This window comes from Aythya fuligula, chromosome 3 (genome assembly GCF_009819795.1).
Source record: "Aythya fuligula isolate bAytFul2 chromosome 3, bAytFul2.pri, whole genome shotgun sequence".
Taxonomy (NCBI): domain Eukaryota; kingdom Metazoa; phylum Chordata; class Aves; order Anseriformes; family Anatidae; genus Aythya; species Aythya fuligula.
Genome location: NC_045561.1, coordinates 71,213,769 through 71,239,589, shown reverse-complemented (window position 1 = coordinate 71,239,589; position 25,821 = coordinate 71,213,769). Strand labels below are relative to the sequence as shown.

At 38.1% G+C, this 25,821-nt stretch overlaps 1 protein-coding gene across 1 annotated transcript in view; it reads right to left on the bottom strand.

The window, feature by feature from the left end:
- Positions 1–25,821, bottom strand: part of CDC40 (cell division cycle 40) — a 35,788-nt gene that overhangs the window by 5,230 nt on the left and 4,737 nt on the right. Inside the window, exons 2-12 of the mRNA XM_032183999.1 lie at positions 23,872–23,958; positions 22,325–22,454; positions 13,534–13,617; positions 11,761–11,900; positions 11,029–11,125; positions 9,209–9,348; positions 8,196–8,270; positions 7,477–7,522; positions 5,834–5,935; positions 4,596–4,711; positions 4,184–4,317 (exon numbers count right to left, since the gene is read on the bottom strand). Of these exons, the coding sequence (XP_032039890.1) occupies positions 4,184–4,317; positions 4,596–4,711; positions 5,834–5,935; positions 7,477–7,522; positions 8,196–8,270; positions 9,209–9,348; positions 11,029–11,125; positions 11,761–11,900; positions 13,534–13,617; positions 22,325–22,454; positions 23,872–23,958 (1,151 nt within the window). The remainder of the gene's footprint in view (positions 1–4,183; positions 4,318–4,595; positions 4,712–5,833; positions 5,936–7,476; positions 7,523–8,195; positions 8,271–9,208; positions 9,349–11,028; positions 11,126–11,760; positions 11,901–13,533; positions 13,618–22,324; positions 22,455–23,871; positions 23,959–25,821) is intronic.

Genomic DNA, 25,821 nt, shown 5'->3' with positions numbered 1-25,821 from the left:
TTCCCCTTAAACAATGAAATCTCCAGCAGAAAATAGATTTGATTAGTGTATTCATTCGAAGACATGCAAAATGTTCTGTAGCAACAGCAATTAAGACAAAGGGGATGGTTCTGGCCTCAGTGTCTATAATTGACCCAGTAGGAAGGCTGCTGGGACACTCTCAGGGCAGAGAGCGTGGATGGCTGCCTTGTACTCACTGAGGGAAATGCTAACAGCATTAGCAAGGTAATTAACAGTCATGGTTTATTGGGGAGCAACTTATTTCCTGGCATCTTGTGTTAAGCAACGTGCACATGGGCAGCAGGGTGCGAAGCTGCCCTGCTGTCAGGAAGCAACATCGATGCTCCCGTGAGCTAAATGTAAGATCATTTCACCCCTCAGCATCAGAGGAGGGGGGGGAAGAACACGTGCAGGGTTCTTCTGTGTCCTTCGGTGGAGAAGAGCACGTGCAGGGGTAACTTCCTAGTGTGCAAACCTAATCCAACACCCCCTCAGCCCACCTGGCACCTGGAGCCCTCAGTTGTAGGTAAAGGCAATCCTATCAGAAGCCACGTTTAAAAAAAAATCTTATTTTTTAAAGAAATAAATCACAGAAGATACATCTCCAGTGCTGAATGCTACCGCAGTGAGAAATTTAAATGCAGTGTAGGTTTTCCACCTTCTCTTCTCCCTTTACAAAAGGAATGCAGGTTCATCTGTTAGAATTTATTCAGGACAGCTCTGTTTTATGTTGAAAACTAGCAGGCACAGTAAGGACAGGTGCAGAATACAATGCCTTCGTCTGTTAAGAAAAATTGAGACATTCGTGTTTCCCCATTTGCTTCCAGTCAAATTGCTAAGTAAGTAGTAATATCAGCCTGCTCCGCACATGCCCTCCCAATAAAAATAAAAATTAAAAAATTACCGAAAAAGATGCTGTCATGGTTGGCTGACCTAAAAAAATCACGTGATCCATTGTTGTTCAGATTTTTAAATTTAAAGATCTTCGAATCCTTATATATTTTTCCCCACTTCCTAACACTCTAAAGGCCGAAAATGTTTAAATATCAAAAGTAGCTTCTGTTTGCCAAGATCTAGAAACGTGATAATCTGGGGTTCTCATACCACTTCTTCCCCAAGCAGGAAAGAGAAAAAGCCTTCCAAAGGATGAAAAAAACAACAAAAAAAAAAAAACCACCAAAAACCACAAAAGCAAAACAACCCCCTTCTGGGATCTGTACATCATGAGGAGCTCTCTCAGGAGACTACAGCATCTTTACAAGGAATTATGGAGTGAAAAGGCCTGCTGGGGGGTATAGCTTTCTAGACGTGACAAGCCTCCTAAGCCTGGCAAAATAAGCACTAAGCTACCACTGCACTGCTCTTGCTTTGCTAGCTGACTTGAAGGTAAAAGGAAATAAAAGCTTCCAAGGTCAGTTGCCTGAATTATTTCACTGTTTAGCCAAGTAGGGTCAGAAGCATGGGAAGCAGGCAAGACAAAATATTTTGCATTTCAAAAAGAAAACCCAGAATATAATACCCATGTTTTAATATCGCCGCTGTGAAGCTACAGTCAAATGAAAATAAAAGCAGGCAAACGTTGAAGTACTCCTCTCAGGACTCCTGACCGCCCCCCTCGGTCTGTAAGCCTGTCCCCTGTGTTTGCAGGTTGAACTTTTAGCAGCTGGGCAACTGCAATTCAGAGCACGCCACCAGTGCCATCGACGTGCATGCTGTGAACTCCTGGGGAAAGGAGCTTTGGAGTCTCGGGGGAGAAGTTGCTGACCGTGATGAAGTCTGACACGCCATCCCATTACCAGCTCTGGCCAAGTCGAAGTGTGTACAAAGCAGGCTGCAAAATTCCTCTAGACAACTGAGACTAAGCAATTAAACCAGCTTTAATTACTGGCTTTTAAGGCCATACTCAGGTCAAAATTACTTTGAAGGCTGCTTTGTTTCCGTGGAATATTGGAGAAATACATCAAAATGTGCAGTAAGCAAGTCACCCAAAGCTTAGGAGTAACTGTCCTGATGAACTTAAGGCAAAAAAGAATTTGAGGTGCAGCACAAAATAGTTTGAGGTGGAATTTTTCAAAGTCCAGATCTGATGTGCTGAATAGACTGGCTTAGTTTCCACGTGTTGTAAGAATCTGGATATTGAAATTAAGTATGTCTGCAGAGCAATAACCATGTATCATAGCATGTTATGGACAAATGTTTTTTTTAGGTTGATGCTAGGAACACAGCGCTGCATTCGCTTTATATAAAATAAAAAAATTTCCCAACAACTGAATCACAGAATACTGTCTACTGTTGACAATTCCTCCCTGTTATCTGAACAAGGAGGCTCTTTCTTCATTGTACAGGAAGCTCAGTACATATTTTTGTTCTTCAGAAGGAAGAAAACTTCTGCTACTGGAACAATCAGGTTGTGATGTTCCCATCCCAGAACCTTTTTGCCTTTCCTGCTCTTCCCCACGGAGTGACTAAATCCACCCACTTCGCTATTTATTTCAGCCATCAACACAAAGCTCAGAGAAGAAGGGCAATCCATTCTCAAGGAAGTAACAGATTTGTGCAAGTGAGATCCTCCTCCTACTCACCAGAGAGGAGACATTCCCTAGCAGATATGATAATGTAAAGATTTTTTTCTTAAGGAACTCAGTAAAGAGTCTAATCATGAAAAGCTGAGCAGGGGCTCTCTGGGAGAGACATCTGCTGACGGTATTCTGTGTCTTGACTAAGCCCGGGATCCCAGACTTTGGTCATTACCACCACTGCTACTGGCAATGGTAGCAGGTCACAGACACTCTGTGGGTTTTGCTGGCTGCTTGAGTAACATTTAAATACTACAGACCGGAGTCTCCTGTCTAGATTTATAAATAAATAAAAAAAAAAAGCTGGGGAGGAACTGATTAGTCACGGAGATGTCAAACTAATGTCTGTATTGTGCAACAGCTTTTCATGTGTGAACAGCAAAATGAAATGGATACGTGAAGATATGGAATTAATAATTTCCAAAAGAGGTTTGAAGTCCTAGAGAAATCTTCAAGTCCTAAGCAGAAAGTTTTAAGACCTAGTGCCTTGTGGAAAACATTTTAGAAGCAGGAGGGATTTGTTTTCTCCCCAGAGCTGTTAAAAACTGGAAGCCATTGAAAATGATGTTTCATGTGAGTTTTCTTGGATAAACTTCCATTTTTCTGTCACCTGTTGTATTCATACTGTGCGTATTGATGATTGCCCAAAAAGCAGACTACCAGAAAAAGAGAAATGAAGCTAAACTAAGATAGTTATTTCATGTATTGGTCAAACATTAAATAATAATATAACATATCTGACTTCAAAGCATTCAGAAACTACACAGGCTAACATAACATAGCAAGCTTTTCTTTAAAAGGCTAATTTAAGGGCTAATACACCCTTGGGGAACAGAGAGATAACAGAGATCACTAATAGAGTGCAGCATGCTTCAGGCAGATAAGGCTGTCTTGTGCTTTCTTTGGAGGAAGGGAAATCTATGAAATCTCTTGAGCATTAAGCCAGAATAGGTTTGTTAGCATTCAGCTAGGGGGTAGGAAGCAACTAGTTTTAAATGATCAGAATTATTATTTTTTAAGAGTTCTTAATAAGATACAACATTAAAATACATTATTAATAATTAATGCTAATAATAAACATAGCCTGATGCCCTTATAAGATTGACACCAATAAAACAGAGGCTATTTAAGACATTCCATTTTACAGACTTTAAAAACAGTTTTCAATTACTGCAGTGGAGTAGGGCAGTAAGCTAGGGACAATAACTCACTATTAAACATTAATAATGTCTAGACATTGTGAGTATTATATTTAGATTTCGGAAGGAATGTTTTCTTCTTCTGGACAAAAATGTTTAAGAACTAGGACCCACGCTAGACTGAGTGGCAGAACAAAGAAATATGCAGAGTATATGCCCAACTTCAACAGTATCAGAAATGTGCAACAAGGATATCTGAGATCATTCTGGTTTTACTTTCTTGTGAAAGACTTTCTAAAATTGTTTATATAATTATGTAGTAGTTATTTAAATTAAACTCTTTCTCATTTAGCTAGAACCCAGTACACTTCAGCATCCTATGTGCCATGTACACTTGTAAGAATAAACTACCTCCCAGTTTGCTTACGATACACTTTATGTTAAAAAAACAGTATTTTAAAAACTTACCATTCCCAGACTCTTAAGCTCTTGTCATCAGATGTACTCACAAACCTTCTATTTTCATCCACAAATACAATGGTGTTGACAGCTCCCAAATGCCTATCATACTCCTGCACAATCTCACCACTCCGAATATCCCACTACAATTAAAGAAGACATAAGATTTTTTTTTCTTTTTACACTAAATATTTTATTATTATTTCAAGTTTTAAAATATTTTCAGGTAAAGAAGCAAATTCTCTAGCAACAATCTTTGAAGGTCTAGCAAAAAGAAAAAAAAAAGATGAAGAAAGATTTAATAACTGGTTGAGAAATTCTAGTTGAATCAGAAAATCCAAGTAAAACTAACAATTTCTCGAGCTGTAGGTGGAGCGTTTAAGACAGAATCCGAAGAAAATAAGGTATTAAGTAGACATACCTGCACAATTTTCTTGTCTGACATTCCTGCAACAAAGAGGTTTTGTTTATCTTCATCAGGATTGAACTTGACACAGTAAGGAACCTTCCTGTTTGTGAATCTTGAAATGCATTGTCCTGAAACAGACAAACCATTCATATTGGGTCAAGAGGGAAGTTCTAAGGGCTGGTGAGTTCATTACAGGTATTGACAGAGACATTCATTCTACTTTTACCTCTCTAACAGCAGAAAATACCTTTTTTTTTTTTTAAAGGCCCTGAGAGGATCAGAGGGTAGAATTTACCCTACATTTACCTACCCTAACACTTTAGTTAGGCATTCTTTCATGTGTTTGTAAGCATGCATCTGCAAAAAGACATACAAATACACTCACCCAATATCATTACTACAGCTTTCCAAACAACGTAACTTCTCTTCAGCCTACGTATCATCAGGACATAATCAAAGACATCAGGACTAGTGAAGACATCACAAGCTGACCAGTGTCTTGGCAGAGCACCAGCTGACTAGGATCCAAGTTATCCCCAGCAAAAGACTTGAACTCAGTGAAGAATCCCTTATTGCCACCACTAAAAAGGGCAACAGTAATCCAGCTAGAAGACAAACCACTGACCTCCTCTCACAGCCTCAGCCATAAATATCCTGACTGTGCATTATTTGTAACTCTCAGGAGCCTGGTTTAGTTCAAAAGCACAATGATTTTTTTTTTTTTTTAGGTGGTCCAAATAATTGAGCTCTAACACAAGACTGGAGGATCTGACCTACCTTCTGCCTGCCACTTGTATGAGACTTGTGCCACTGCTAACCAAGGAAGCCAACATTTTTTTCAAACATGGGAAATTCCTTCCTTTCAAACACCCTCAGCTTAAAAGAATACTGACAAAATTTACTTCGAATCTTTTTAACTGGAGAAACTATTTGCAGCAGAATGTTACAGAGCACCTTCCAGCCAGTTCTGTGAAAGCATCACACCTATCCCTTCACTTCCTAAACTAGCAGCTGGATTTCTACTGTCGATTCCTATTCAGAATGCTCTTCATGTTCAGGTTAGCTGAAAGATCAAGTGAAATAATTCTTCTAAATTGAATTTAGGTTTAAAGTGCAATTTCATTACTTAAGTTGTGCCTGTACACATAAACGTGCAATTAATTGATGTAATAAAAACGTTTTACAACCTGACAATATGTCTTGGTATTTACCACAGCGCCATGTAACAGTGTGTAGAATTACAAGCCTACCTGTTTCAGTGTCCCAGAGTTTAATATAGCGGTCATACGCAGCACTAAGAAACCGAGTGCCAGCGTTATTAAAACAGATGTCTCGAACAGCTTTACCATGTCCTGCAGAAAAGATGCAATAAACTTTTAGCCATTCTTGCTTAGAATTAATTTTTTTTTTAAAACATTCCAGTTAACTGCTACCATCTTCATCAAAGCAAAAAGAACAAGGAAATTGCTTGAAATTCTTCATGAGCGCTAGTAAACCTAGTTTCAGCACAGAGATTCATTCAAGTGGCAAAGAACAAGTAACTCCTAAAGACTGATAATTATTTAGAAAAACAAAACCACAACTAAAGCACTGGAGAGAGAGAAACAACAGTATTGCACAGAAACACGCACTGTGCATCATTCATGAATTGATATGCAAGTAACATTTTAAGTACTTTTGGGTTCAAAGACTGCTCTGATCAGTTAAGAACTGCAAGAGAAGTTTAAAACGTTGTAATAAATGACAACATCTAAGGAAAAAAGAGGAAGGACAAACACTACAAGAGATGCACTTAAGGGAGAAACGTTTACCATGACATAATCAAGTATAAGACATGTTAATTACTAGGTTAGAAAATTAATAATCTGGTGTTAACCCTGCTATTCCTCAGCCCAATACTTTCAGCTGAGAATTGAACCAGACTTGTAGAAGTTGTCTTTCATTAAAATGTTGGCACTGGAACTATATATATTAAAAATATCTAATATATAGCTACATGTAATCATACAAATCTATATAGCTATACTTACATTATACTTGCATTACGTTATATGCATTGCATTACATTACTTGCTACTTACATTATATATGATATTATGTATGACATATATATAATATTTACTTACATACATATAAAACAGCAAGGAAATTTTCATATGGATTAAAATAGTAAGCAAATCTGGTTGATAATAAGGACCTTCGGAGAAAAACAGTCTAACCATTCAGAAAGAGTAGGGTATTGATAGAGAACCCTTTCTGAGCACTCCTTTGCCCCACTGCTGTCATCAGAATATCAGATAAAAATACTTTTTTTTGTTGTTATTCAACATATATTCACTCAAGCAGTGTTCTAGAAACCTTCCCATCTCAAAAGGGGAATGAGCTGCTTTTGTTCTGTATTCAAGGCTGCTATGAAGTTTGTATTTTTCTCTCTCAACCACCTGCTTTAAAAAGCACCTGTTACAGGAACAAAGACTGCACCTGAACTAGGGGGAAAAAACAAAAACCAAAAACCTCTCATGCTTTTGCACTAGAAACTGAATACATAAGAGACTACCTAGTTAAGGTGAGATGCCCTCCCTGCATAGTGAGAACAGGGCACCTGTTCTCACTATGAAGATGGGGCAATTCCATTTCCTAATTTTGGCTTTGGAAAGGAGTATTGCCTGGAATAATGCCAAAGGTTCACTAAAAACTTGTACTTTAAACAATTTTTTATTGTCAACATTACACTGAGTACCATTTACCTTGTATGCCTCCAGATCTTTTCTAAGATAAAGTAATAAGCTAATCTAAATCATGTCCTTCCATGTAGTTGTTTTATATATATATATATATATGTATCGATACACACACACACTTTAAGAACTCAGTTCAAAAAAAATGCTATTACCAATAAATGTTCGTAGACATCTTCGATCACCATATACTTCCCATAGCTTGGAAGAAAAAAAAAAGGATGGAGGAGAAAGAATGTTAATTGGTAAAAAAACGATGCTGAAATTAAGTGCAAATATATACGACAACATCTTTTAAGAAATTAATTACAAACAGAAGACATCAACCGATTAATCACAACTACCTATGCAGAAATTCACAAGAATGTTGTCATCATCTTATTAGCAAAAAAAAAAAAAAAAAGTCTTAAAATAATTAAAAAACATGCCAAATCTAAACTTAAAAACCCCTAAGATTATGCTAGTCAAAAAAATAAATCAGTTTTCTAATATGACATATGACTGACTAAAATTACATTAGTTCAAAGCCACAAATGCTTCAGTAAACCACTTCAGCAAAAGCCTATTTCTAGCTGTAATGCTAAGCTTCATAGAAAATTAATTATGATGATGGCAAGGACAATAACCTGAACAACTTGTGACCTTCTAAATGCTATTAGTAAATGATTAACACTGTTCTAACACCCACATCATCTTGTGTATTATTCTTTGTTCCAGAGAACTTGTAATCTAAAAATCAAGTGAGAAAATAAAAGTAACAGACAAAAAAAAAATGGTCCTTGGTAGAATTACGTAGTGTTTAAATACTCTAAATGCAGGGTCTGTATTCTATGATGGTATAAAATACATAAATAAAAATTAAAAAATAACTCACCTTAATTTTGCAATCCATAGAGCAAGACAACAGCATATGGCCAGACAGAGGAAACAACCGAACTGCACTGACTCCCTGTAAATAAGGACAATTAGATAGTAAGTGGAGCATCTAGATATTTCCTCAGTTCACTTGCCCTCTTTCCTTTTGTAGGCAAAAAGCTAAACTGCATCTTGAGAAGAAATAACCTAGCATTCCATTTGAAAAACAGCAGTGCGTTTTGAACATTGTTATTGGCACCAAATAGATTCAGTTCAACAGCTGTACATACACCCTCCTTCAGCATTCACACCGTTACTGTGAATCATGGCAAAGAAATACAAGTTGTGGCTGAGGGTAACAGCTTTGACCACACACTTCCTTCCATCTTCTGGCTACCATTAAGGTGCTGTCCATTGCAGCACAGTATATTCCCTGAAGGAGTACTGAAAATCAGAGATAAAAGAAGGCTTTTATGAACCTGATCAATGAAAGGCTTTTAATATAAAAGTATGTATATAGTTACGGGCTCTGGCAGCAGACTGTAAACATGATGTAGCAATAAATAAAACTAAGTTAAAAAACGTATTTGGAAATCTTGTAATGCCTATGCACTGTAATCACAAAACCTATTTTCTTACGTTTAATATAAAATAACTCAAGCACTTTTACTCTACCACTGCATTTTCAGTGATCTCTAGAATTAGCCTTCCTCTTATGCACATGATAGTTTTGAAAATAGCTCCAAACACCACAGAGGTGAAGGAAGAATATTTTTCGCTTTAAAGGATGTCAGGAAGTCACTATGTCTATGTAAAAGTATATGGAGGTATCAGAAACAATCACTTCTGACCATGCAAACATCTCATGTGGGGCATACAATGCCATGGATGCCATGAGCTGTGTGTCATAAATGAGAAAAATATTCCTTCCTTCTACTGATAGTTCAGCTTTATAGAAGTTACTAGCTTCAGACACAAAATGAAGTGTTTCTCAATAAAAAAAAAAAAAAAGTACACTCACAAACTTCCTACCTTTGTATGTCCAGACCATACATGGATTTGTTTCTTTGGAAGATAGCACTTCTCAGGCGGCACTGTAGAACGGAGATTAACTCCAACATCTTGAGGAACGTGAAGGTAAGATCTCCCCTGGTAGTCATACATTTCCTTAACTAAAAAGGTAAACAGAGAAATCTGAGAATCAGATTGTATTTTACGAGGTAATAATCTTGGAAAGACTCAACTGCTGCACATGGTTAAGGCTTTTCTCAACACAGCTGTTCTGCTCTGAACTGGGGGGGGGGGGGGGGGGGGGGGGAGAAAAGAAATCCACTTCATAGGGTATGGATGTAGAAACTTATTTGACATCAGTTGGGCTCAAATTAAGTCTGAAATGAAGCAAAAAGTCTGTTTGGAATCTGAAAATCTGAACATTAGAACAATCTAACCCCCTACTGATCTGACTCATTATCAAAACGCAAGAGAGGCCAATAATGGTCTGCTTACACTAACCCTACGTAGATTATGGTGTGCAGCTCTAACCCTGGCATGTGCTTGCAATTTACATTCCAGCCAGCTCTGTGCTGCATCAGTCATATCAACAGAATTGCAAACCAGAGAAAAAAAAAAATCCATTTAGCCAACGTGAATGAATATTGGTCAACCAATACTGGTCAGCAGCCAACACCTGCTGTTGAACTAGATTTAACAGAAGAGATTGGACAGTCAGACATGCAGGGATGCATCGTGCTTGAAAGGATTATTTCAAAAGTAGACTTGTGCTGGATAGTGATGACATTAAGCTGTGCACTGACTAAATCAAATTCTCAGTTTCTGGGATATTACTACGGCAGTTCCGTTTGTATATGTGACCTCCTGCTTGGTATTAATGATTAAAGGTGTCTACAAAATGGCTTAGGGAAGGCTTGTGTTCGAGAGGATTAATGTTTATTTTGTAAGGACTTTCACTATGAAGCTTTAGAGACCAAGGAAAATATGATACAAAGAGTTATTCTACAGGAGGCTCAATGGCTAAAATTTAAAGTCTATGTTTGTCACTATTCAATAAATATTGTCATAATCTACTGTATATAAATACAATGAAGTACTAAGTATCTCTCTCGTCCACTCCTATTTAATGCATATAAGAAGATGCTCCAGCTTACGTGTAGGATCCTGGCTGTGGTAAGTGGCACACAAAAAGAGAGGCTCAGTTTGGGCTAAATTTCTATGCCAAGCAATGTAAAGCAGGACTGTTTTGCATACAGCCAGCTGAAATAACAGTTTCCAAAAATCACCTAATTTTACTTACTTGGCAATTTTCATTGAAGATACCATATGCTATAGGGTAATTATTTCGTACATAATTATTCACAGTATGACAGCAGGAGCCTTTACATTAAGAAATGAGGAAGTACCGAGTCCAAGTGATTTTCTAAATTGCATGTAGGTAAGCCACAACTCAAAGCACTATTTGCTGATGAAAGTACTGAGACACAAAACTGCAGTAACTCTGAAGCTCGGACTAAGCCAAACTCATAACCTAAAATTTCTTTGCTCTGTAAAATAAGAGAGAGATATGCATGCCCAGGAACATGAAAAATGAATAAAACCAGTAGCCTGAAAGATGACATTTCTATGTTGCTCTTCACAGTATGAAGTGGAATTGGTCCAAGTTTATCTCTTTCTCTGTCCTTTATGCTTATGCCTCTGAGCGCTATTATCTCCAAAACAGAAACATCAAGGTGCCTCAGCAAAACAGCTGAGGCTGTCTGCCATCCTTACTAATTAACACAGCAGGCAAGAAAACATAGTGAGCAAGAAAATGAGAACAGGCAGGAAGACGCCGTTACCATGTAATATAGTCTTCTCCTCTCCAGGTTTATCATCTTCCAGCTTTCCTCTCTTCTGCCTCTTAGCTGTTATTTCATCCAACTCTTTCTGCTCTTCCTGGAAAAATTAAACAGGATCATGACTTTTAAAAAATTAAACATTCAGAATGACGTAACAAATTTCAAAATTGCATTACTGTTTACTTACTATCTAAAACACATTTACTGGCTAAATGAGATCAGAAATATTTCTAAGCCTCAATCAAGAGAATACTTTTATCAAAATCAGATTAATTTGAAAAGCTGTGTACACTGAAAATAATTATGTATAAGCTTTTTATTTAAAGACTACAGCTAGGCATCACTGACTAAATGTGAAGGACATTTGGTGATAGGAGGGTTGAGTAGTTGCTCCCCCACCCCTTTTTTATTATTATTACAGTTTTACTTTCAGGTCTTTTTCAAGCTGCTCCTACATATAAGCATCTTTTATCGGACTCTACACATGGCACATAAACACAATTCATTTTATTTTATTTCCAAGCAGTCTTTCAAATAATTGAATGCAGAATATTCAGAACACCTTATTCAAACAAATCACCTGAAACGTTTCTATTACCCTGAAGCACAGCATGGATCTTCTGGTTGAGACAAACTACTAGTGCAGTTGGATCCCTATTAAAACCACCACAATGTATTATGGCACAATGATGTAGTAACAATCTGTATCTGCTGAGCTAAAGCAGTACTTACTTCTGATGGCTTGGCTACTTCTTTTTCATCAACATACTTTGCCCATGGTCCCAGAAAACCATCAATGTTAGATGCATCGTTCTCCTTGAATTTCTTCCTTTTTTCGATTTTCTTTTGTCCTGTTTCAAACACTGTTAAACCTGCAGAAAGAAACAATGCACTGCCTAGCTGCTAGCACAGAATACAACACATCACAGCAGTCTAAAACAAAAAATCACACCACCACCACCACCACCCCCTCCAACACACACAGGAAAACGGAAAACAGATTTTGGTGCCAAAACATTGCTAACTTTTTACATTATGAACACTGCTAGCTATGTACAGTAATGGAAGAGACAAATTAGTATTTAACCATATGTGTTTCCTTGTGTTTTTAACAATAAGCCTGCAGACTGTACGAACACATCAGTTTTCATACCTTAAGTAGTGCAGAATTCAAAAAAGTAGAGTCCTAACAATTTGCTTCTGATCCCCTTACCCCTGTTTTAAACAAAACCCACAAGCAAACAAAAAACAAACATCTCCCTAAACCCCAATTACAACTGTGTATTTTAATGCAGAAAGAAAATAAATCAGGGTCATCTATTTCTGAACACTAGCTTATTCCTTCCCATAAATGCTAGCTTATCACAAATACTGTGCCCTCGAACTTCATCTGTCAAAACCAGTGTGCAGTTTTCAAATAATGCTTTCCTACAGCATCAGTAGTACTCCTCTAGGGAAAGGGAAACAAAAAAGATTTCTGTGTAAACAAAGGGAAATAGGCAATGTAAAAGCTAAAATAATGGTCATATGGAAGAATAGTATATTAAATTCACGAGGTTTCTTAAAATAATACTGCTGAAACTGTAGTTTCAGAAGGGTATGTTTTACTTCTGAAATTATTTATCTTAGCCATCTCTGTCCAATGTAGTTGCTATGTCAAAATAAGTCTATTTTCTTTTTCTTACTTAGGAAGGAAAGAGTGAAGTCACCTTGTATATATTCCATGGAAGAGAAGACAGAAATAAAGAACCTTTATACATGTGTGCAAATAAAATGTTTAAAAAGTCATGAAAGGGAAAAGCATAACTAAAGTTTTCACATTTTTACTTTACAAATTCGGTACTTCATATTGGGCTACAGTTTGATACATCCTCACCAGATTTACTTTACACTAAACTACAATATCACATGCTAACAAGTCACTTTCAGTGGTAAATATCTTTCATCAGCGTATTAATTACAAACCCCATGCTTCTGGTAGTCAATCCTCTCAGTGGCATGCTATGCCTTTACCATTTGGCAACTTTCCAGCATTTTTTTTCTTTCCCAAATAACCCAAACAGCTTAACTCTGCTAAGCAGAGATAACATGCAATTCCCAACAGGAGTGCTAGAGGTTGCTTACAGAATGATCAGTTTGCTACTGAGCAGCACAGTTTAAGTGGTTATCCTAACACACGAGAATCCTAATGCAAACACGCGACCGCTTACCTACGACAGAAATTCAGAGGACCAAAAAGCTCTGCTCAAATCAATGCTATCCACACAATTACACGTAAGAGTTCCAATGCCAAATTTGAAATTTGACAAGTGATAGCCTGATATGTTTGCTGCTTCAGGAAAACAAAGCTCCCTTGTACCTCTCTTTGCTTGTAACATTATGATTGCAACAGATCTGCATTGGTAAGTCTCTCATAGTTCCTTCCTCTGCTAATACCTATTCCATTTCTTACTGAGGAAGCAATGGAAATAGTCACCAATTTATATAAGATTCTGAATTATTTACCTTGATTTTTTTCAGCTTCTTCTACAGAACCAATATACTTGGTAGCAACTTCAGGGTTATCTATAGAGGGATCTAATGCATAACCTGGAAACAAAAAGAAAAACAAAATAATGTTATTTTCTCTTTTTGATGTACAACATTTAGTACTCTCTCCCCCTATGCTCCATGAATTTTTTTCCAGTTGGTCCTCAAGGAGCTCAGGATGAAGCTCAGGATGATAAATACTTTGAAATTTCATTCACTTGATCTGGGTATTGGGGTTACTACAAGTTATTACCACAGAGTGGTAGAACGGTTTGTGTTGGAAGGGACCTTTAGAGATCACCTAGTCCAGCCCCCTGCCATGAGGTCCTTGTGTATGCATTGCTACCAGAACGCTTAAATCTGCGCAACAAAGAAAGAAAATATGTACAATAAGCAAGAAATCAGGTAAGACACAAAGAGAGGGTATCACAGGAGCAAAGCCACAGAATCTGTCTGGCCTCCCAAGAGGCCTCTAGCCCAACCCCTGCTCCAAGCAAGGTCAACGCTGAATTCAGCCCAGTTTGCTGTAATCTGACACATGACTTTTTGGAATGTCACAACAATGTTCTCACGTTGTGATGTGGTGTAAGGGAAAGACTCAACTCTAGATTTAATGTTAGTGGCACAAGATTTTAAACAGATACTGCTTTAGTTTGGGACAAAGCCAGTAAGACCCTCCATGGGCAACTCAAGTTTTCTGGGGCTTTGCATATATTCTGTCTCCCCTAGGAGAAATTATTTCAGCCTCCACCTGTCCAGGTTGGGAGAGCTTGTTCCCTCAACTTGAAAGCAGTTGTTTTAAGTAGCTTGGAAGATACTGGAAGCAGCAGCAATGGCCTTTAATTTTTTAAAATAATAAAGTATTCACATCTTCATTTCCTGATTGCAGCTATTGAGTCCCATTTAAAAAAAAAAAAGCTGCATTTACTCTTATAAATAATTTATAAAATGTATCATCATTTTGTAGATATTCAGGACATTCACAATTTTTTGGACTGAGGTTTCTCATTTTAATATGCGTATCTTACAGTTTCTCTCCATTTGTCCTGAAGTGGACGGGATGATTTTACAAGAATAAAACCGACAAATAATCTCATCTAATTTCCAAGGAACAGGTGCACAGTTACTGACCACTACTTTTTTTTTTTTTTTTTTTTTTTTTGGGTAAGAGTGCACCCTGGTGGACACATTGCCATTTCTTATTAAACATCACCCAAATCACAAACCGTCCCTTGAGGACCCAATGAGAATTTCTCCATCAGGAAAAACAACAACAATGAAGATACCACCCCCTGGTAGAAATAATCACACACACAAAACCAAGGAAATCTTATAACAAAAATCCAAGAACTAGTTTGTATACTAGTATTGAAGCCCCAGAGACCAATAGCCCATAAAAGCACTTGCAAGAACACGACCTGAGAACCTACCAACACCATCTCAGTAGCCAAAGGAGTTAATCCCCAACCGTTTCTCGGGAACACTGCTGTCCTAGAAGATTTTTTTAGTTCCATGGATAACCAAATTGAGCAGACACCACCATCAGACTTTCACTAATTTAACTGCCTGCTTTTATTAAGGCAGTATTTCAGCCAGCTCTTTTCCAAGCTATATGGCTTCTGTTAGCAGCAGAGAGATATTACTTTGGATTTATGTCAAAATCAATACAGTGGTTTTCTTGTCCTCCAACTTTATTGACACAGTCTCTGGGACTCTATTTGCTCAGGACTTGTAAAAGAGGGGCAGTATTCGAATGAATAGGGCCCCTGGGCCAAGCACAGCTTCCCGTGGAAGTGGAGGCTTCTTATAGCTGGATTGAATTTGGTCCAGCATCATTGTCATAGAAAAACCCTGAACAATTTCGACTTTCTAGTGGGTTTGTGAAAGAGAATCTTTTCTTTCTGGCTGATGCTCCTAAACGCAGCTGCAAAAGACAGCTTGCTTTTATCCTCCTCAGCTGGTATGCCACATAAAGTGCCTCGACTCCTACGTCTCCTTCAGTTTTATTTGGGAGGTAGATATTTCATACTGCATTTCAGCAAGGCAAGGTACAATTCCTCCTACACCCATAACTTCAGTGCATTTGCAAAGGGTTGGTTAAATAATCAGACTTTGATGTAGATTCCAGAATGACAGCTACTTCAAACACATTTCCACTGCTCCATGCAATGCAGCACAGGAACCCAAGGTAGCTTCTGTACGCGAAACAGTATCTCTGGACTGATGCTGATCGAAGGGGCCTCTCTGCAGAATCAAAGCATTGAAGTGTCTACAATTGTAAGAGGTAGCAGCGACTGTTGGCCTTGCACGTAACGTAAAAAATACAGAAGTTTAATTTTCAAGTCACAGTCATTTTAAGCTTTCAAGTATCAGCCTTACTGATACAGTAATCCTGTTTTACCCAAGTTACTGAATACTCAATAAAGGGCTTTGAAATTCCTGGGCAGAAGTCTTTATTATTTAGTAAGACCTTAATACCTTGGGAAGGAGAGGCATCAAAACACTAAATGCTGCATGAATGAAGCAGTCCACTTCTAGCATAAGTACTGAGGCTGAACTAGCGATGAAACGATTCTTTTAACCACATTAAGGGAGGAATAGTTCAGCTGGAAGGGACCTGCAAAGATTGAGTACAACTGCCTGACCACGTCAGGGCTAACCAAACGTTACAGCAGACTTTTGAGAGCGTTGTCCAAAACCACCTCTCCAGGAAGCCAGTCCCAGTGTTTGACCACCCTCCTGGTACATTTTTCCTGATGTCTGAGGTCTGAACCTCCCTGGCACAGCTTTAGGCCAGCCCCACGCATCCTGACATCAGTGACCAGAGGCCAGCATCTCCTCAGGAGGTTGCAGAGAGCAGTGAGGTCCCCTCTGAGCCTCTTCTTCTCCAGGCATGGCCAACCCAAGCATCCTCAGCCTCTCCTCATAGGACGTGCCTGCCATGCACATTCATATTCATGAACAGTGTGTGTGCAAAATGTAAAAAGATCCATAATGCCCCTTTACCTGAAAGTTTAAAAAGCCTTTCAAGAAAGCCTTTTCTTGAATAGATAAAATAATGTAAGGAGATTGCCTTACACCCGTGGATTCTAAAAAGGGTGGGTTACCCATGACTGTAGATGCAACACCGGTTACCAACTGAAAAAAGGTTAGACTCTCATAGACTCATTGTGAATGGCTTTCCATCAAACTAGGAGAGGATCTCATATAAGATTACAGAATGACCTGCCGAGATGATTTTATTGAGTATTTTTATGGATTATGCCATCAAAGCATCATATACCTGTACAACTAGTGGCTGAAACCAAAACCAAGTGTGAAATACTTCACTTCAGGAAAATAAATAATTGGTTAGGTACAGGAAAAAAACGATATGGACTGTGCAAGGGTAGTGGTGGTTTTACACTCCACAAGACTATCTGACACTGTTGAAGAAAAAAAAAAAGAAATCTGTGATTTGTTGAAAAGGAAAAACTATGTAAAACATGGAACAGAGCTGGCAAGACCGAATCTAGAATAGCATATCCAGTTTTAGGCAAGGTATTTTAAAGAAAAATTTGGGTAAAAATCCAGAGTAACAAGAATGATAAAATGCTGGAGGGTGGAGCAAGGCCTAGAAGAGAAAAATGGAGAACCACTAGGCCAGTTTAAGACTTGATGTTTCTTTTTGCGTATGATATGCCTGAATTTCTGTGGTTTGCATCCCAGACAAAGGATGAAAAGACAGTAGCAGCTGTATGATTACTTCTAAGTGCTGGTATCACAAAGATGTTCTTAATAAAGAAGCTGAGGTCTGCTTGATCTATCAGAGATCTGAGGTTTGCATTCAGAATGCTCTTCCTGTTCTCCATGGACTGAGGGACTGTGCAAAAGTGACTGGATTAAGGTTGCAGGATTTTTGAATTTGTACAAAAAACATGCAGGAAGGGCAGATGGTTCTCAAGAAGCTGTTCACTGCAAAGAGAAGCTGCAGATCTTTAATGCCAATCAAAAAAAAAAAACCCTCCAGTACTCGTGTCAACACCACCTCTCCAAGTTTCTGGAATGAAGGGGACCTTAGTATGATGGGTAGGTTTTACATAGATTAAAAAGGTTATTGGTACTGAAAAGGTTCAAAGAGGGCTTTTTGATTAAACAGTTAGGGAAAGACAATAGTTAAACAAAAATAAGTGAAAAAACAATAATAAGTGATCTGGCACAGCACGCAAACTTAAAAATATACATATCCTCAAGCAAAAGGTAGCATGGAAATTTGAAAACAGAGATAAGAAGGGCAGCAATAAGCACAGAATCCTATTTAAACTGAGGGCCTGAGCATGCATACAAAATAGCAGAAGCTAAAAATCAGAGAATCATTTAGGTTGGAAAAGACCTCTAAGATCAGAATCCAACTGTTAACCTAGCACTGCCAAGCCTACCACTAAACCATGTCCCTAAGCACGACATCTACATGTTGGGCCCGATGATCTTTCAAGGTCTCTTCCAACCCCTTCAGTTCTGTGATGTCTTTTCAACACCTCCAGGGATGGTGACTCAGCCCCTTCCCTGGGCAGCCCGTTCCAATGCCTCGCAAAGCTTTCAGTGAAGAAATCCAACCTCCCCTGGTGCAACTCGAGGCCATTTCCTCTTGTCCTACATGCACAGTGAAATAATGCATGCTGAAATTTGACCGTCTTGTTTTAAATTCAGAAGCTAACAAAATTGGTAGGACAATACTACCCTAATTGGACAGAAAGCACTGTACCATGTAAAAATAAGGTGGTCATGGCATGTTTTTTCCCCATTGGTGTGTTAAAGAAAGCTTAAAAGCAAATTAGATCAGCAATTTTTAATAGTGTTAACAGGCAGTAGAGAATCCTTTGGATTGAACTTCCAGGTTTAAGTAGCAGCATGTAGAGTTACCAGGACTCCATTACTGACTGCTCAGCCAGAAGAGGCGATAACCATGAGGTGGTAACAAAGCTGCTAGGAAAAGAAGCATAAGTCATAATGAGATACTCGAGCCACCTCCTTGGAGCAGATGATGCAAATGTCATGTCGAGATAGGCTGAAAACAGCATTTTTTATAAAATGTACCTATTCCATGAAGCAGTCATGTGAGAAATTCACAAGGAAAAAAGCTAACTGAGCAATGCTGGAACCTTGATTTTAAGGGATTTTTCCCTTAAGGAAAATTTTAAGATGTGTATCCTTTAAGTGGATATACATCTTAACTGTGACCATAACAGAATAAATTAACATTCTTGAGGAAGCGAAGACAGCCATAAAGAGATTTACTACAATGATCTTAATCTCAAACCAGGAAGGTTATACAAAACAGAAAAGATTTTTAAAAGGAACAGAAAGTAAGCACCAAACAGTAAAGCCTTTTCTAAATGCAGGGATATTTCAAAGACAGCATGTTGGAGAAAAAAAACTAATGCCTGCCAGCTATTAAAAGACATAAAAGAGACCAGAAGGAAGTGAACACAGCTGAACATTATGTAAAGAGAAACAATTAGAAATGAGAAAATATTCTTCAACGAGTTGCATCTAAACGTGTAAAATGCAAAGAACCAACCTCTAGCAGAACAGAAGTAAAAACTACAGTAGAGTAGCCTCTCCCACACCTAAGTGAGAAACAAATCACATAAGGCATAAAAACCTAACACATCACACTTTGTCAAAAACGGCAGGAGCAGAAAGCACATCAGACAGTGTGTAGGCCAACAGATGATCAAGGAATGAAAAAAAAAAAAAAGAGTATTACAAGAAAATGGTGAGGCTTTTTTTTCCCCTCTTTTTTAATACATGGTCATTATGGAGAGCTTGAGGATGCTGTTGTGCTAGAACCTTTCTTTATGGGCAACATGACAAAGCATCTACCTCAAAGCAGCATATCAGGAGACTAGAGACAGATGAGTGGTAACAAATCACCAGGAGCAGATGGTGCTCACCCAAGTGATCTGAAGCCAAATCACAGCATAAAATCTCTCACCCAGTATTGACTCTATATGACAAAGGGAACATATCAAATACAAAAATCTATTTTTAAAAGATGCTTTAGAGAGGAGCTGGGACACTACAGGTCAGTCAGTCAGGTATTTGTAAGGGTGGAAGTTTCAGGCAGTAGAAACTAAAATAGAGAGAATGATCAGCAGGCACTTGGGTGTTAAATACTGCAGCAGAACAGAACACGCAGCTTTCTGTACAGATAAAGTAGAGCGACGAAAACTCCAGAGTATTTGTGAGGTGACAATCACGAGAATGAAAGAAAATTGGTTGATGTTGGATACCCTTTATTAAACACAGTTAGATTGATTACAGGGTACCTCAAGGACATTTTCAGAAAGCCCACAGCTTTACAAGGTGAATTGATTACAAAAATATTAAAACAGGAATAAATGGTTGGTTTCCACAGTGCAGGAAAGTCACTGGCAGATCCATGCTCAGGCCCATGCTGTTCAACGTAGTGACAAACAATCTGGTTACAAGGGAACAAATGGCTCGTATGAAGTTATTCAAAGTTGTAATGAAAAATCCAATGTTACTTCATAGAAACTGAAGGGAAAAAAAAACAACTCCCACTTTATTAAGCCAGAGAACAAATCCATGGTGAGATTACATGTTTAATGCTGTATATAGCCTTGCTCTTCATCTTGTATATATGTAACGATAGAGTGGAACTAACACAGAAAAACAAGAGGAACAAGCACGGCCATAAGCATGGAAAAGCTGCAGCAGACAAACAAGAAGACTGACCAAGATCTCAGATGGAAAAACAAAACAAAACAAAACAGAAACAAAGTTATGGCTGAGATCTTTAATGTAAGGAATGCCAACAAAATGGTGAGTAAAGGAAATGACTGATGTGTTTTCCAACATGAGAGATCAGGAGATACCAAGTCAAACTAGAAGGCTGTTAAATTTCACGGGTCTGAGCCAAACAGAGCTACTTCATCACACAAGGTGCTGGTGAGCTGCAGACCTGCCTGCAGGAGGTTACCACGTATACAGAACCCATGTACATATACCTGTTCAAGAAGCAAATGGATCAATCTGTCGAAAATCAAAGCCAAAACAAATTCACTGAGAAAAAAAATCAGTAAATACAGAGACATTGGCCCAGCTGAAAGATGGCATATTAGAAAAATATTCAGGCATGTTACTGTTTGTTTGTCCCTTTCTCCTGCTCCTCATTATGTATCCACTGCTGCCCTCTCATCTAAGAGGACTGGGGAACATTCCAGCCCTTTTTCAACTACAGCACAGATGCTCTGACCTAGCCAAGCATCAGGAAGGAAAAGCACTTTGACAGAGAATATTTACTGCAAGAGAAATACATGGCAAAGACTGCCAAAAGACATTTTGGTTTTGTTTGTAATTAATATATAGGTTTCCTCACTGAATACATATTAACTTTCAAGATGATACATAAAACCACCATTAAAAAAAAGGAAAAAAGGAAAAAACCCTACCTTAACATAATGCCAAAAGAAGTTAAGAATAAATTCCCATACTACAAGACTGCATCATTGACCTGTTTGGGACATGTGATCTCATTTACCATCCTTTCTCTTGTATCACACTTGTCCCTCAATTAGTCACTGGTCATCTACATGCGAGCCACTGCAGATTTGAGACCTCCTGCCTTAGCACAGTGCTGTCAAGCAGCCTAGCAAGGGCCGGAGCTCTTAAGATCTGCAGCTTTCAACTACCAAGTTTACTTTCTGTTCTTCCAATATACAAAGGCTTTGTCATTAAAAACACAGGAGAATCAGATTTATGCCTAGCAATTACACTTGTGGTTTCATACTTGCTGCTCTTTCTCAAGAAGATAGTCGTGACCTCCGTCCAAATGGAAAAGAGAATATTGATGTTTTAAATAGACAACTTTTTGACAACTTAAACAAGGACTGTTGTTAAACAGCTCACAATAGACCTTCTAGTGCTCATTTACTGCACCTTCTAGCTTGTACTTGAGCTTCTCAGTGCCAGCTCTTGCAGTTTAAACTGCCTATCTCAGCCTTTTTGTAGCTGTTTTTGCTGTACTCAGATCATTATCTACTGAACATTTCTAGAAAGCTGAACATGATAGTTGCACAGCTGCCAGCATTACCAGTGTAAAAATATATTTTTAAAACTCTCTTGTAGTAAAGCTTTTAGAGTAGTTGCTATGTACTGATAATATAAATCAACAGCAGGAGTAGACTTACAAGTTCTATCCTCCCCCAAACTAAATTTTACAAAAAAAAAAAAATCCAGAAAACTAAACACTATATGCCCACAGACACTTTTTTCCAATACGTACTTAACACAGTTACAAAATGCACAATCCACACAGCACAACATATAATATCAGTGACCAAGACCAAAACCGCCTGTCCAGGTTCCTACCTGCACCACCTTTCAATTCTAACATCAAACTTGCAGTCCAGTAACTTAAAATTATGCTACACAACCAGACATCCATTTCTTAATATCTGCATTTTACTTATGTTCTGTATCCTAACATTCCACATTCATGAACCTTTAGTTAGAATCACATGAAATAACCTATTTGCATAAAAGATACTCAGTTATTTGTTACATTAAGAGCGTGAAATTTTGATTTGTGTTTTCCACACCCATGCAGCTAATGGAAGAATTAATTAAAAGCATTTTGGTAGGTCACACACTTGATTACAGCTTCAAAATGAGATTACCCAAATAAATACTACGATCTACAGCTGTATGGGTTCTCATTCAAAGACTTTTCCCCATACAGATTCCACTGTTAAGGACTTACCATAGGTTACAAACGTTCTTCTTTGTTGCTCAAACATGAAATCATTGATGTGAGCTGGTTCTGCATATCCAGAAAGCATATTTCTAGGTGCAGCCATCTGCTGAGTCCTAAATGGGTTTTCTGGTCCAAACTACATAAAAAATGTTAAAGAAGGTAGATCAGAATTACTTATTTCTTACTTATGTGTGTGTACTTTTGGGAAAACAAACAAACAAAACAGGAAAAGAATGGTTTGTCTTTCAAAAATGGTAACACAAAGTCACTTCAGCTTTCTGTTTCTCTCCAACTACTGAATAAGCATCTTAGTCTGTTATTTCACACAGTGATCACTAACACAGTTGCTCTGAACAGCTCATTTCATGATTGAACTTTCTAGCCTGTATTACTGGTACAGAAGACAAATCAATATCAACTGTTTGACAGAAAAGACTTCTATTCAGTATGTGATCAGTACAAGCATGTTCAGAAGACAAAATCACAGCGTATTGTCCCTTAGAAGTGGGAGATAGCAAGTCTTATAAAACTCTTGTAGTTAATATGGAAATTACACTGCCAACACCACTTTCATGCATCTAAAAAGCAACTAGGGACTTGCTGCATTATTCCAGAAGAAACACTTAGGAAGCCCTGCCTTGCTTTTCTTTTTGCAAAATGACAAATGCCAAAGGCTTCCTGAACATACCATGGACAAGAAGAAGTATTTGAATAGTGATTACAAACACATACAACATACAGAGTAATAGCAGTAAATACCAGTTTATGTATTTCCGCAAAACTGTTTTGTAAACACAAAGCACAACTGATGCAGGGATTTCAGATTGATGTAGGGCCATCTTAGTATGAGTAATTCAAGGAACTGATCAGCTTTTATCTACCTGGAATGCCAACTCCTGATTTTACAACATACAATCTGTACAAAGAAGTTAAATAGTGAAAAAAATATAAATGCTTGACAGCTATTTTTATATTTCAGATAGCCTGTTGGTTATAAAATAGAAAGTGGCTCACATTGCACCATCCAGTCCAATTTGCGCCTAATATGGTTTTTCACTATACACCTTAGAATAGCTTAAGTTAAAAAAAAAAAATCAACAAAATGCTGATGTGAATAGTTATACTGAAAGTGCTTGGATTTTAATTAAAAACAATACATCTACAAGACTTCCAACAATTTATTTTGCTAAGTAGCTTGATGAAGAGATAGGAAAAGATGTGAAAATAGTAAGAGACCACTTTAAAACTGTTTGTTTTACTTATAATGCTATTTTCCAAGCCTCATTTTTAATTTTATAGCTCTGATTCTGATCACCACTGTAAGATTATTCTCAGAAGTTTTATGCAGAATATTAAAATTCAAGTATTAAATGTGCCACCTACGTACCTGTATATAATCTTTTTTTTTCCAGTTTTCCCAAATTAGATTCTTAAATATAGCAAGCATCTAAATGCTTGTGAGGTACGTCTTATTTGACTTCTAGGTGAGATTTACAGAACCTCTGCCCTAAACCAAGTAGGTTTCTGCTCTAAATACCGATATTGTTTCTTACCTCGGGTGCAAACATGGTATCGTAAGTGGGATTGTACTGGACTTCCTTGATAGCAGGATCGAGGTGGACTCCTGTTTCCACATCTTCCTGAAATAAAACAGACAGATTAAAACACCATTTTTCATGTCCAGACTTTTAAATATATGACATTACCCCATTTTGACCAAATCAATGCTGGATTTCAGGTTGACACTTGTAGCACGATGAAAAGAAAAAAAAGAAAAGAGAAAAGCACTGGAGGAAAATGCAAAAATAATGCTTTAAAGAAGAAATGCAGTCTAAAATGCACGTGGTATTTTGCATGTGTACTGTTATTAAAAGATTTCATGTACACACTCTAAAAACAATAGCAAGATTAGAAGTTTTTTTTTCCTCCCCAAGATGCCTGAAAACCAGATCTTCTAAAGAAGAGTCAACTAAAGCAGTCTTCAATTCAATATCAAAGTGGGAAAGCTAAATTTCTACAAAAAGGTAGACAGTAGAAGGCAGAAGTCACAAGTAACTGCTTTGAAAGACAGTTGGAAACAGTAGACTTCTGAGCAAACATACGTATAACAATGAGCTTCAGAGAATCCAGTGACCCCTCACCTCCAAGTTCTTACCAAAAGGGATGAATGCAATTCAGCTTCAGTTTTAAAGCACGTTCCCAAGCTTGTCATGAGAAAAATTTAACTTGATAGATGAAGGAACAAGAAAGAGGGGCTGAAAATACAGCATAACTTCTCAGACAACTCAAAGGGAAAAACTCAGAAGGGCACATGCAGCCAAAGTGGAAGACAGACAAGACGGGAAAGAAAAACTCTGATGAGGTGGCAGTGCTCCCAAAGAGCTGGTTTTGAAGGGCTCTACAAAGATTCATTTACTCTGAGCCTAAATTGATGTTCCACAAAGTGGAAGCTCAGTTCCACAAAGGAGAACGTTATTTTGGGGTACTTCTACCAGCACTGCTTCCTGAAGCTTTCTTCTAGAATAAAGACATCTGAAAGGGATTTATAACTTGTTTGCATATTGATAACACTCCTAACAATCGTACTGAAAGGTACCTGGCATTAATATTTTATCAGCGTTCATCTACAATGGGATCCCCAAAGCATCTGCAACTCACAGAAGGAAGAGAAATGGCAGCAGATCCCATTTTAGCAGTCTCTTGGTTATCAGAGAATGACAGCATCTTGAAAGAGCAAAGTGACACGTTCTGTAATCGTCACCTGATTACATTTGGTTAAAATCGCTCTAAAAAATGTGTTTATTTTTTAAAAAAGCAACCCCATCAATTTTTTGGTAATAAGACTGCTGTATTAGCAGGGTTTTAAGTTCAACTAGAGAGCTTCACACTCACGGTGCATCAATTATTTTAGCAGGCAGCCCAGCCACTGCCATCGCTGCCGTCAACAGGGAGGAGATTACAGGAGCAGCCAGGCAGAGATAAGGTAATCTAAGGGACCACGTCCCTCTGCTGTAGGGTTTCCCCCCCCCCAACTTTGGTCTCACAGGATATATCTTGATTCATCTAAAAGCTTAAGATGAGCAATTCATCACGCAGCTGATGCCTTAAGTGCGACTCAAGTGGCTCTGTGGGATGGGAGGCTAGCAGGAGCTAGCTGAAAGAGGAAGGATCTGTGATTTTAACGATGGCCTGGGTATTACTTCAGGTGGCTTCCTGCTCAGAAATCATAAACACGGGGTCAGAAAGTTGCCAATTTAAACAGATGCAGTGTTCCCGTGGAGAAAGCCAGTAAGACTGGCAGAGGCAGCTTCTGTTTGCCGCAGCTTGGAGATGGTACAAATAAGGGCTTTATGGCATGCTGCAGGATTATTAAAGGTGTTAAACCCATATAGCCTGAAAAAAAGAAGAATTAAGGCTTTAGAAAGTAGTGTTTTACTGAATATGGCTTTATTGGAGTACAACACAACGGAGCTGCAAACTTCAGCTCTCCCTGTTCTCTCTCT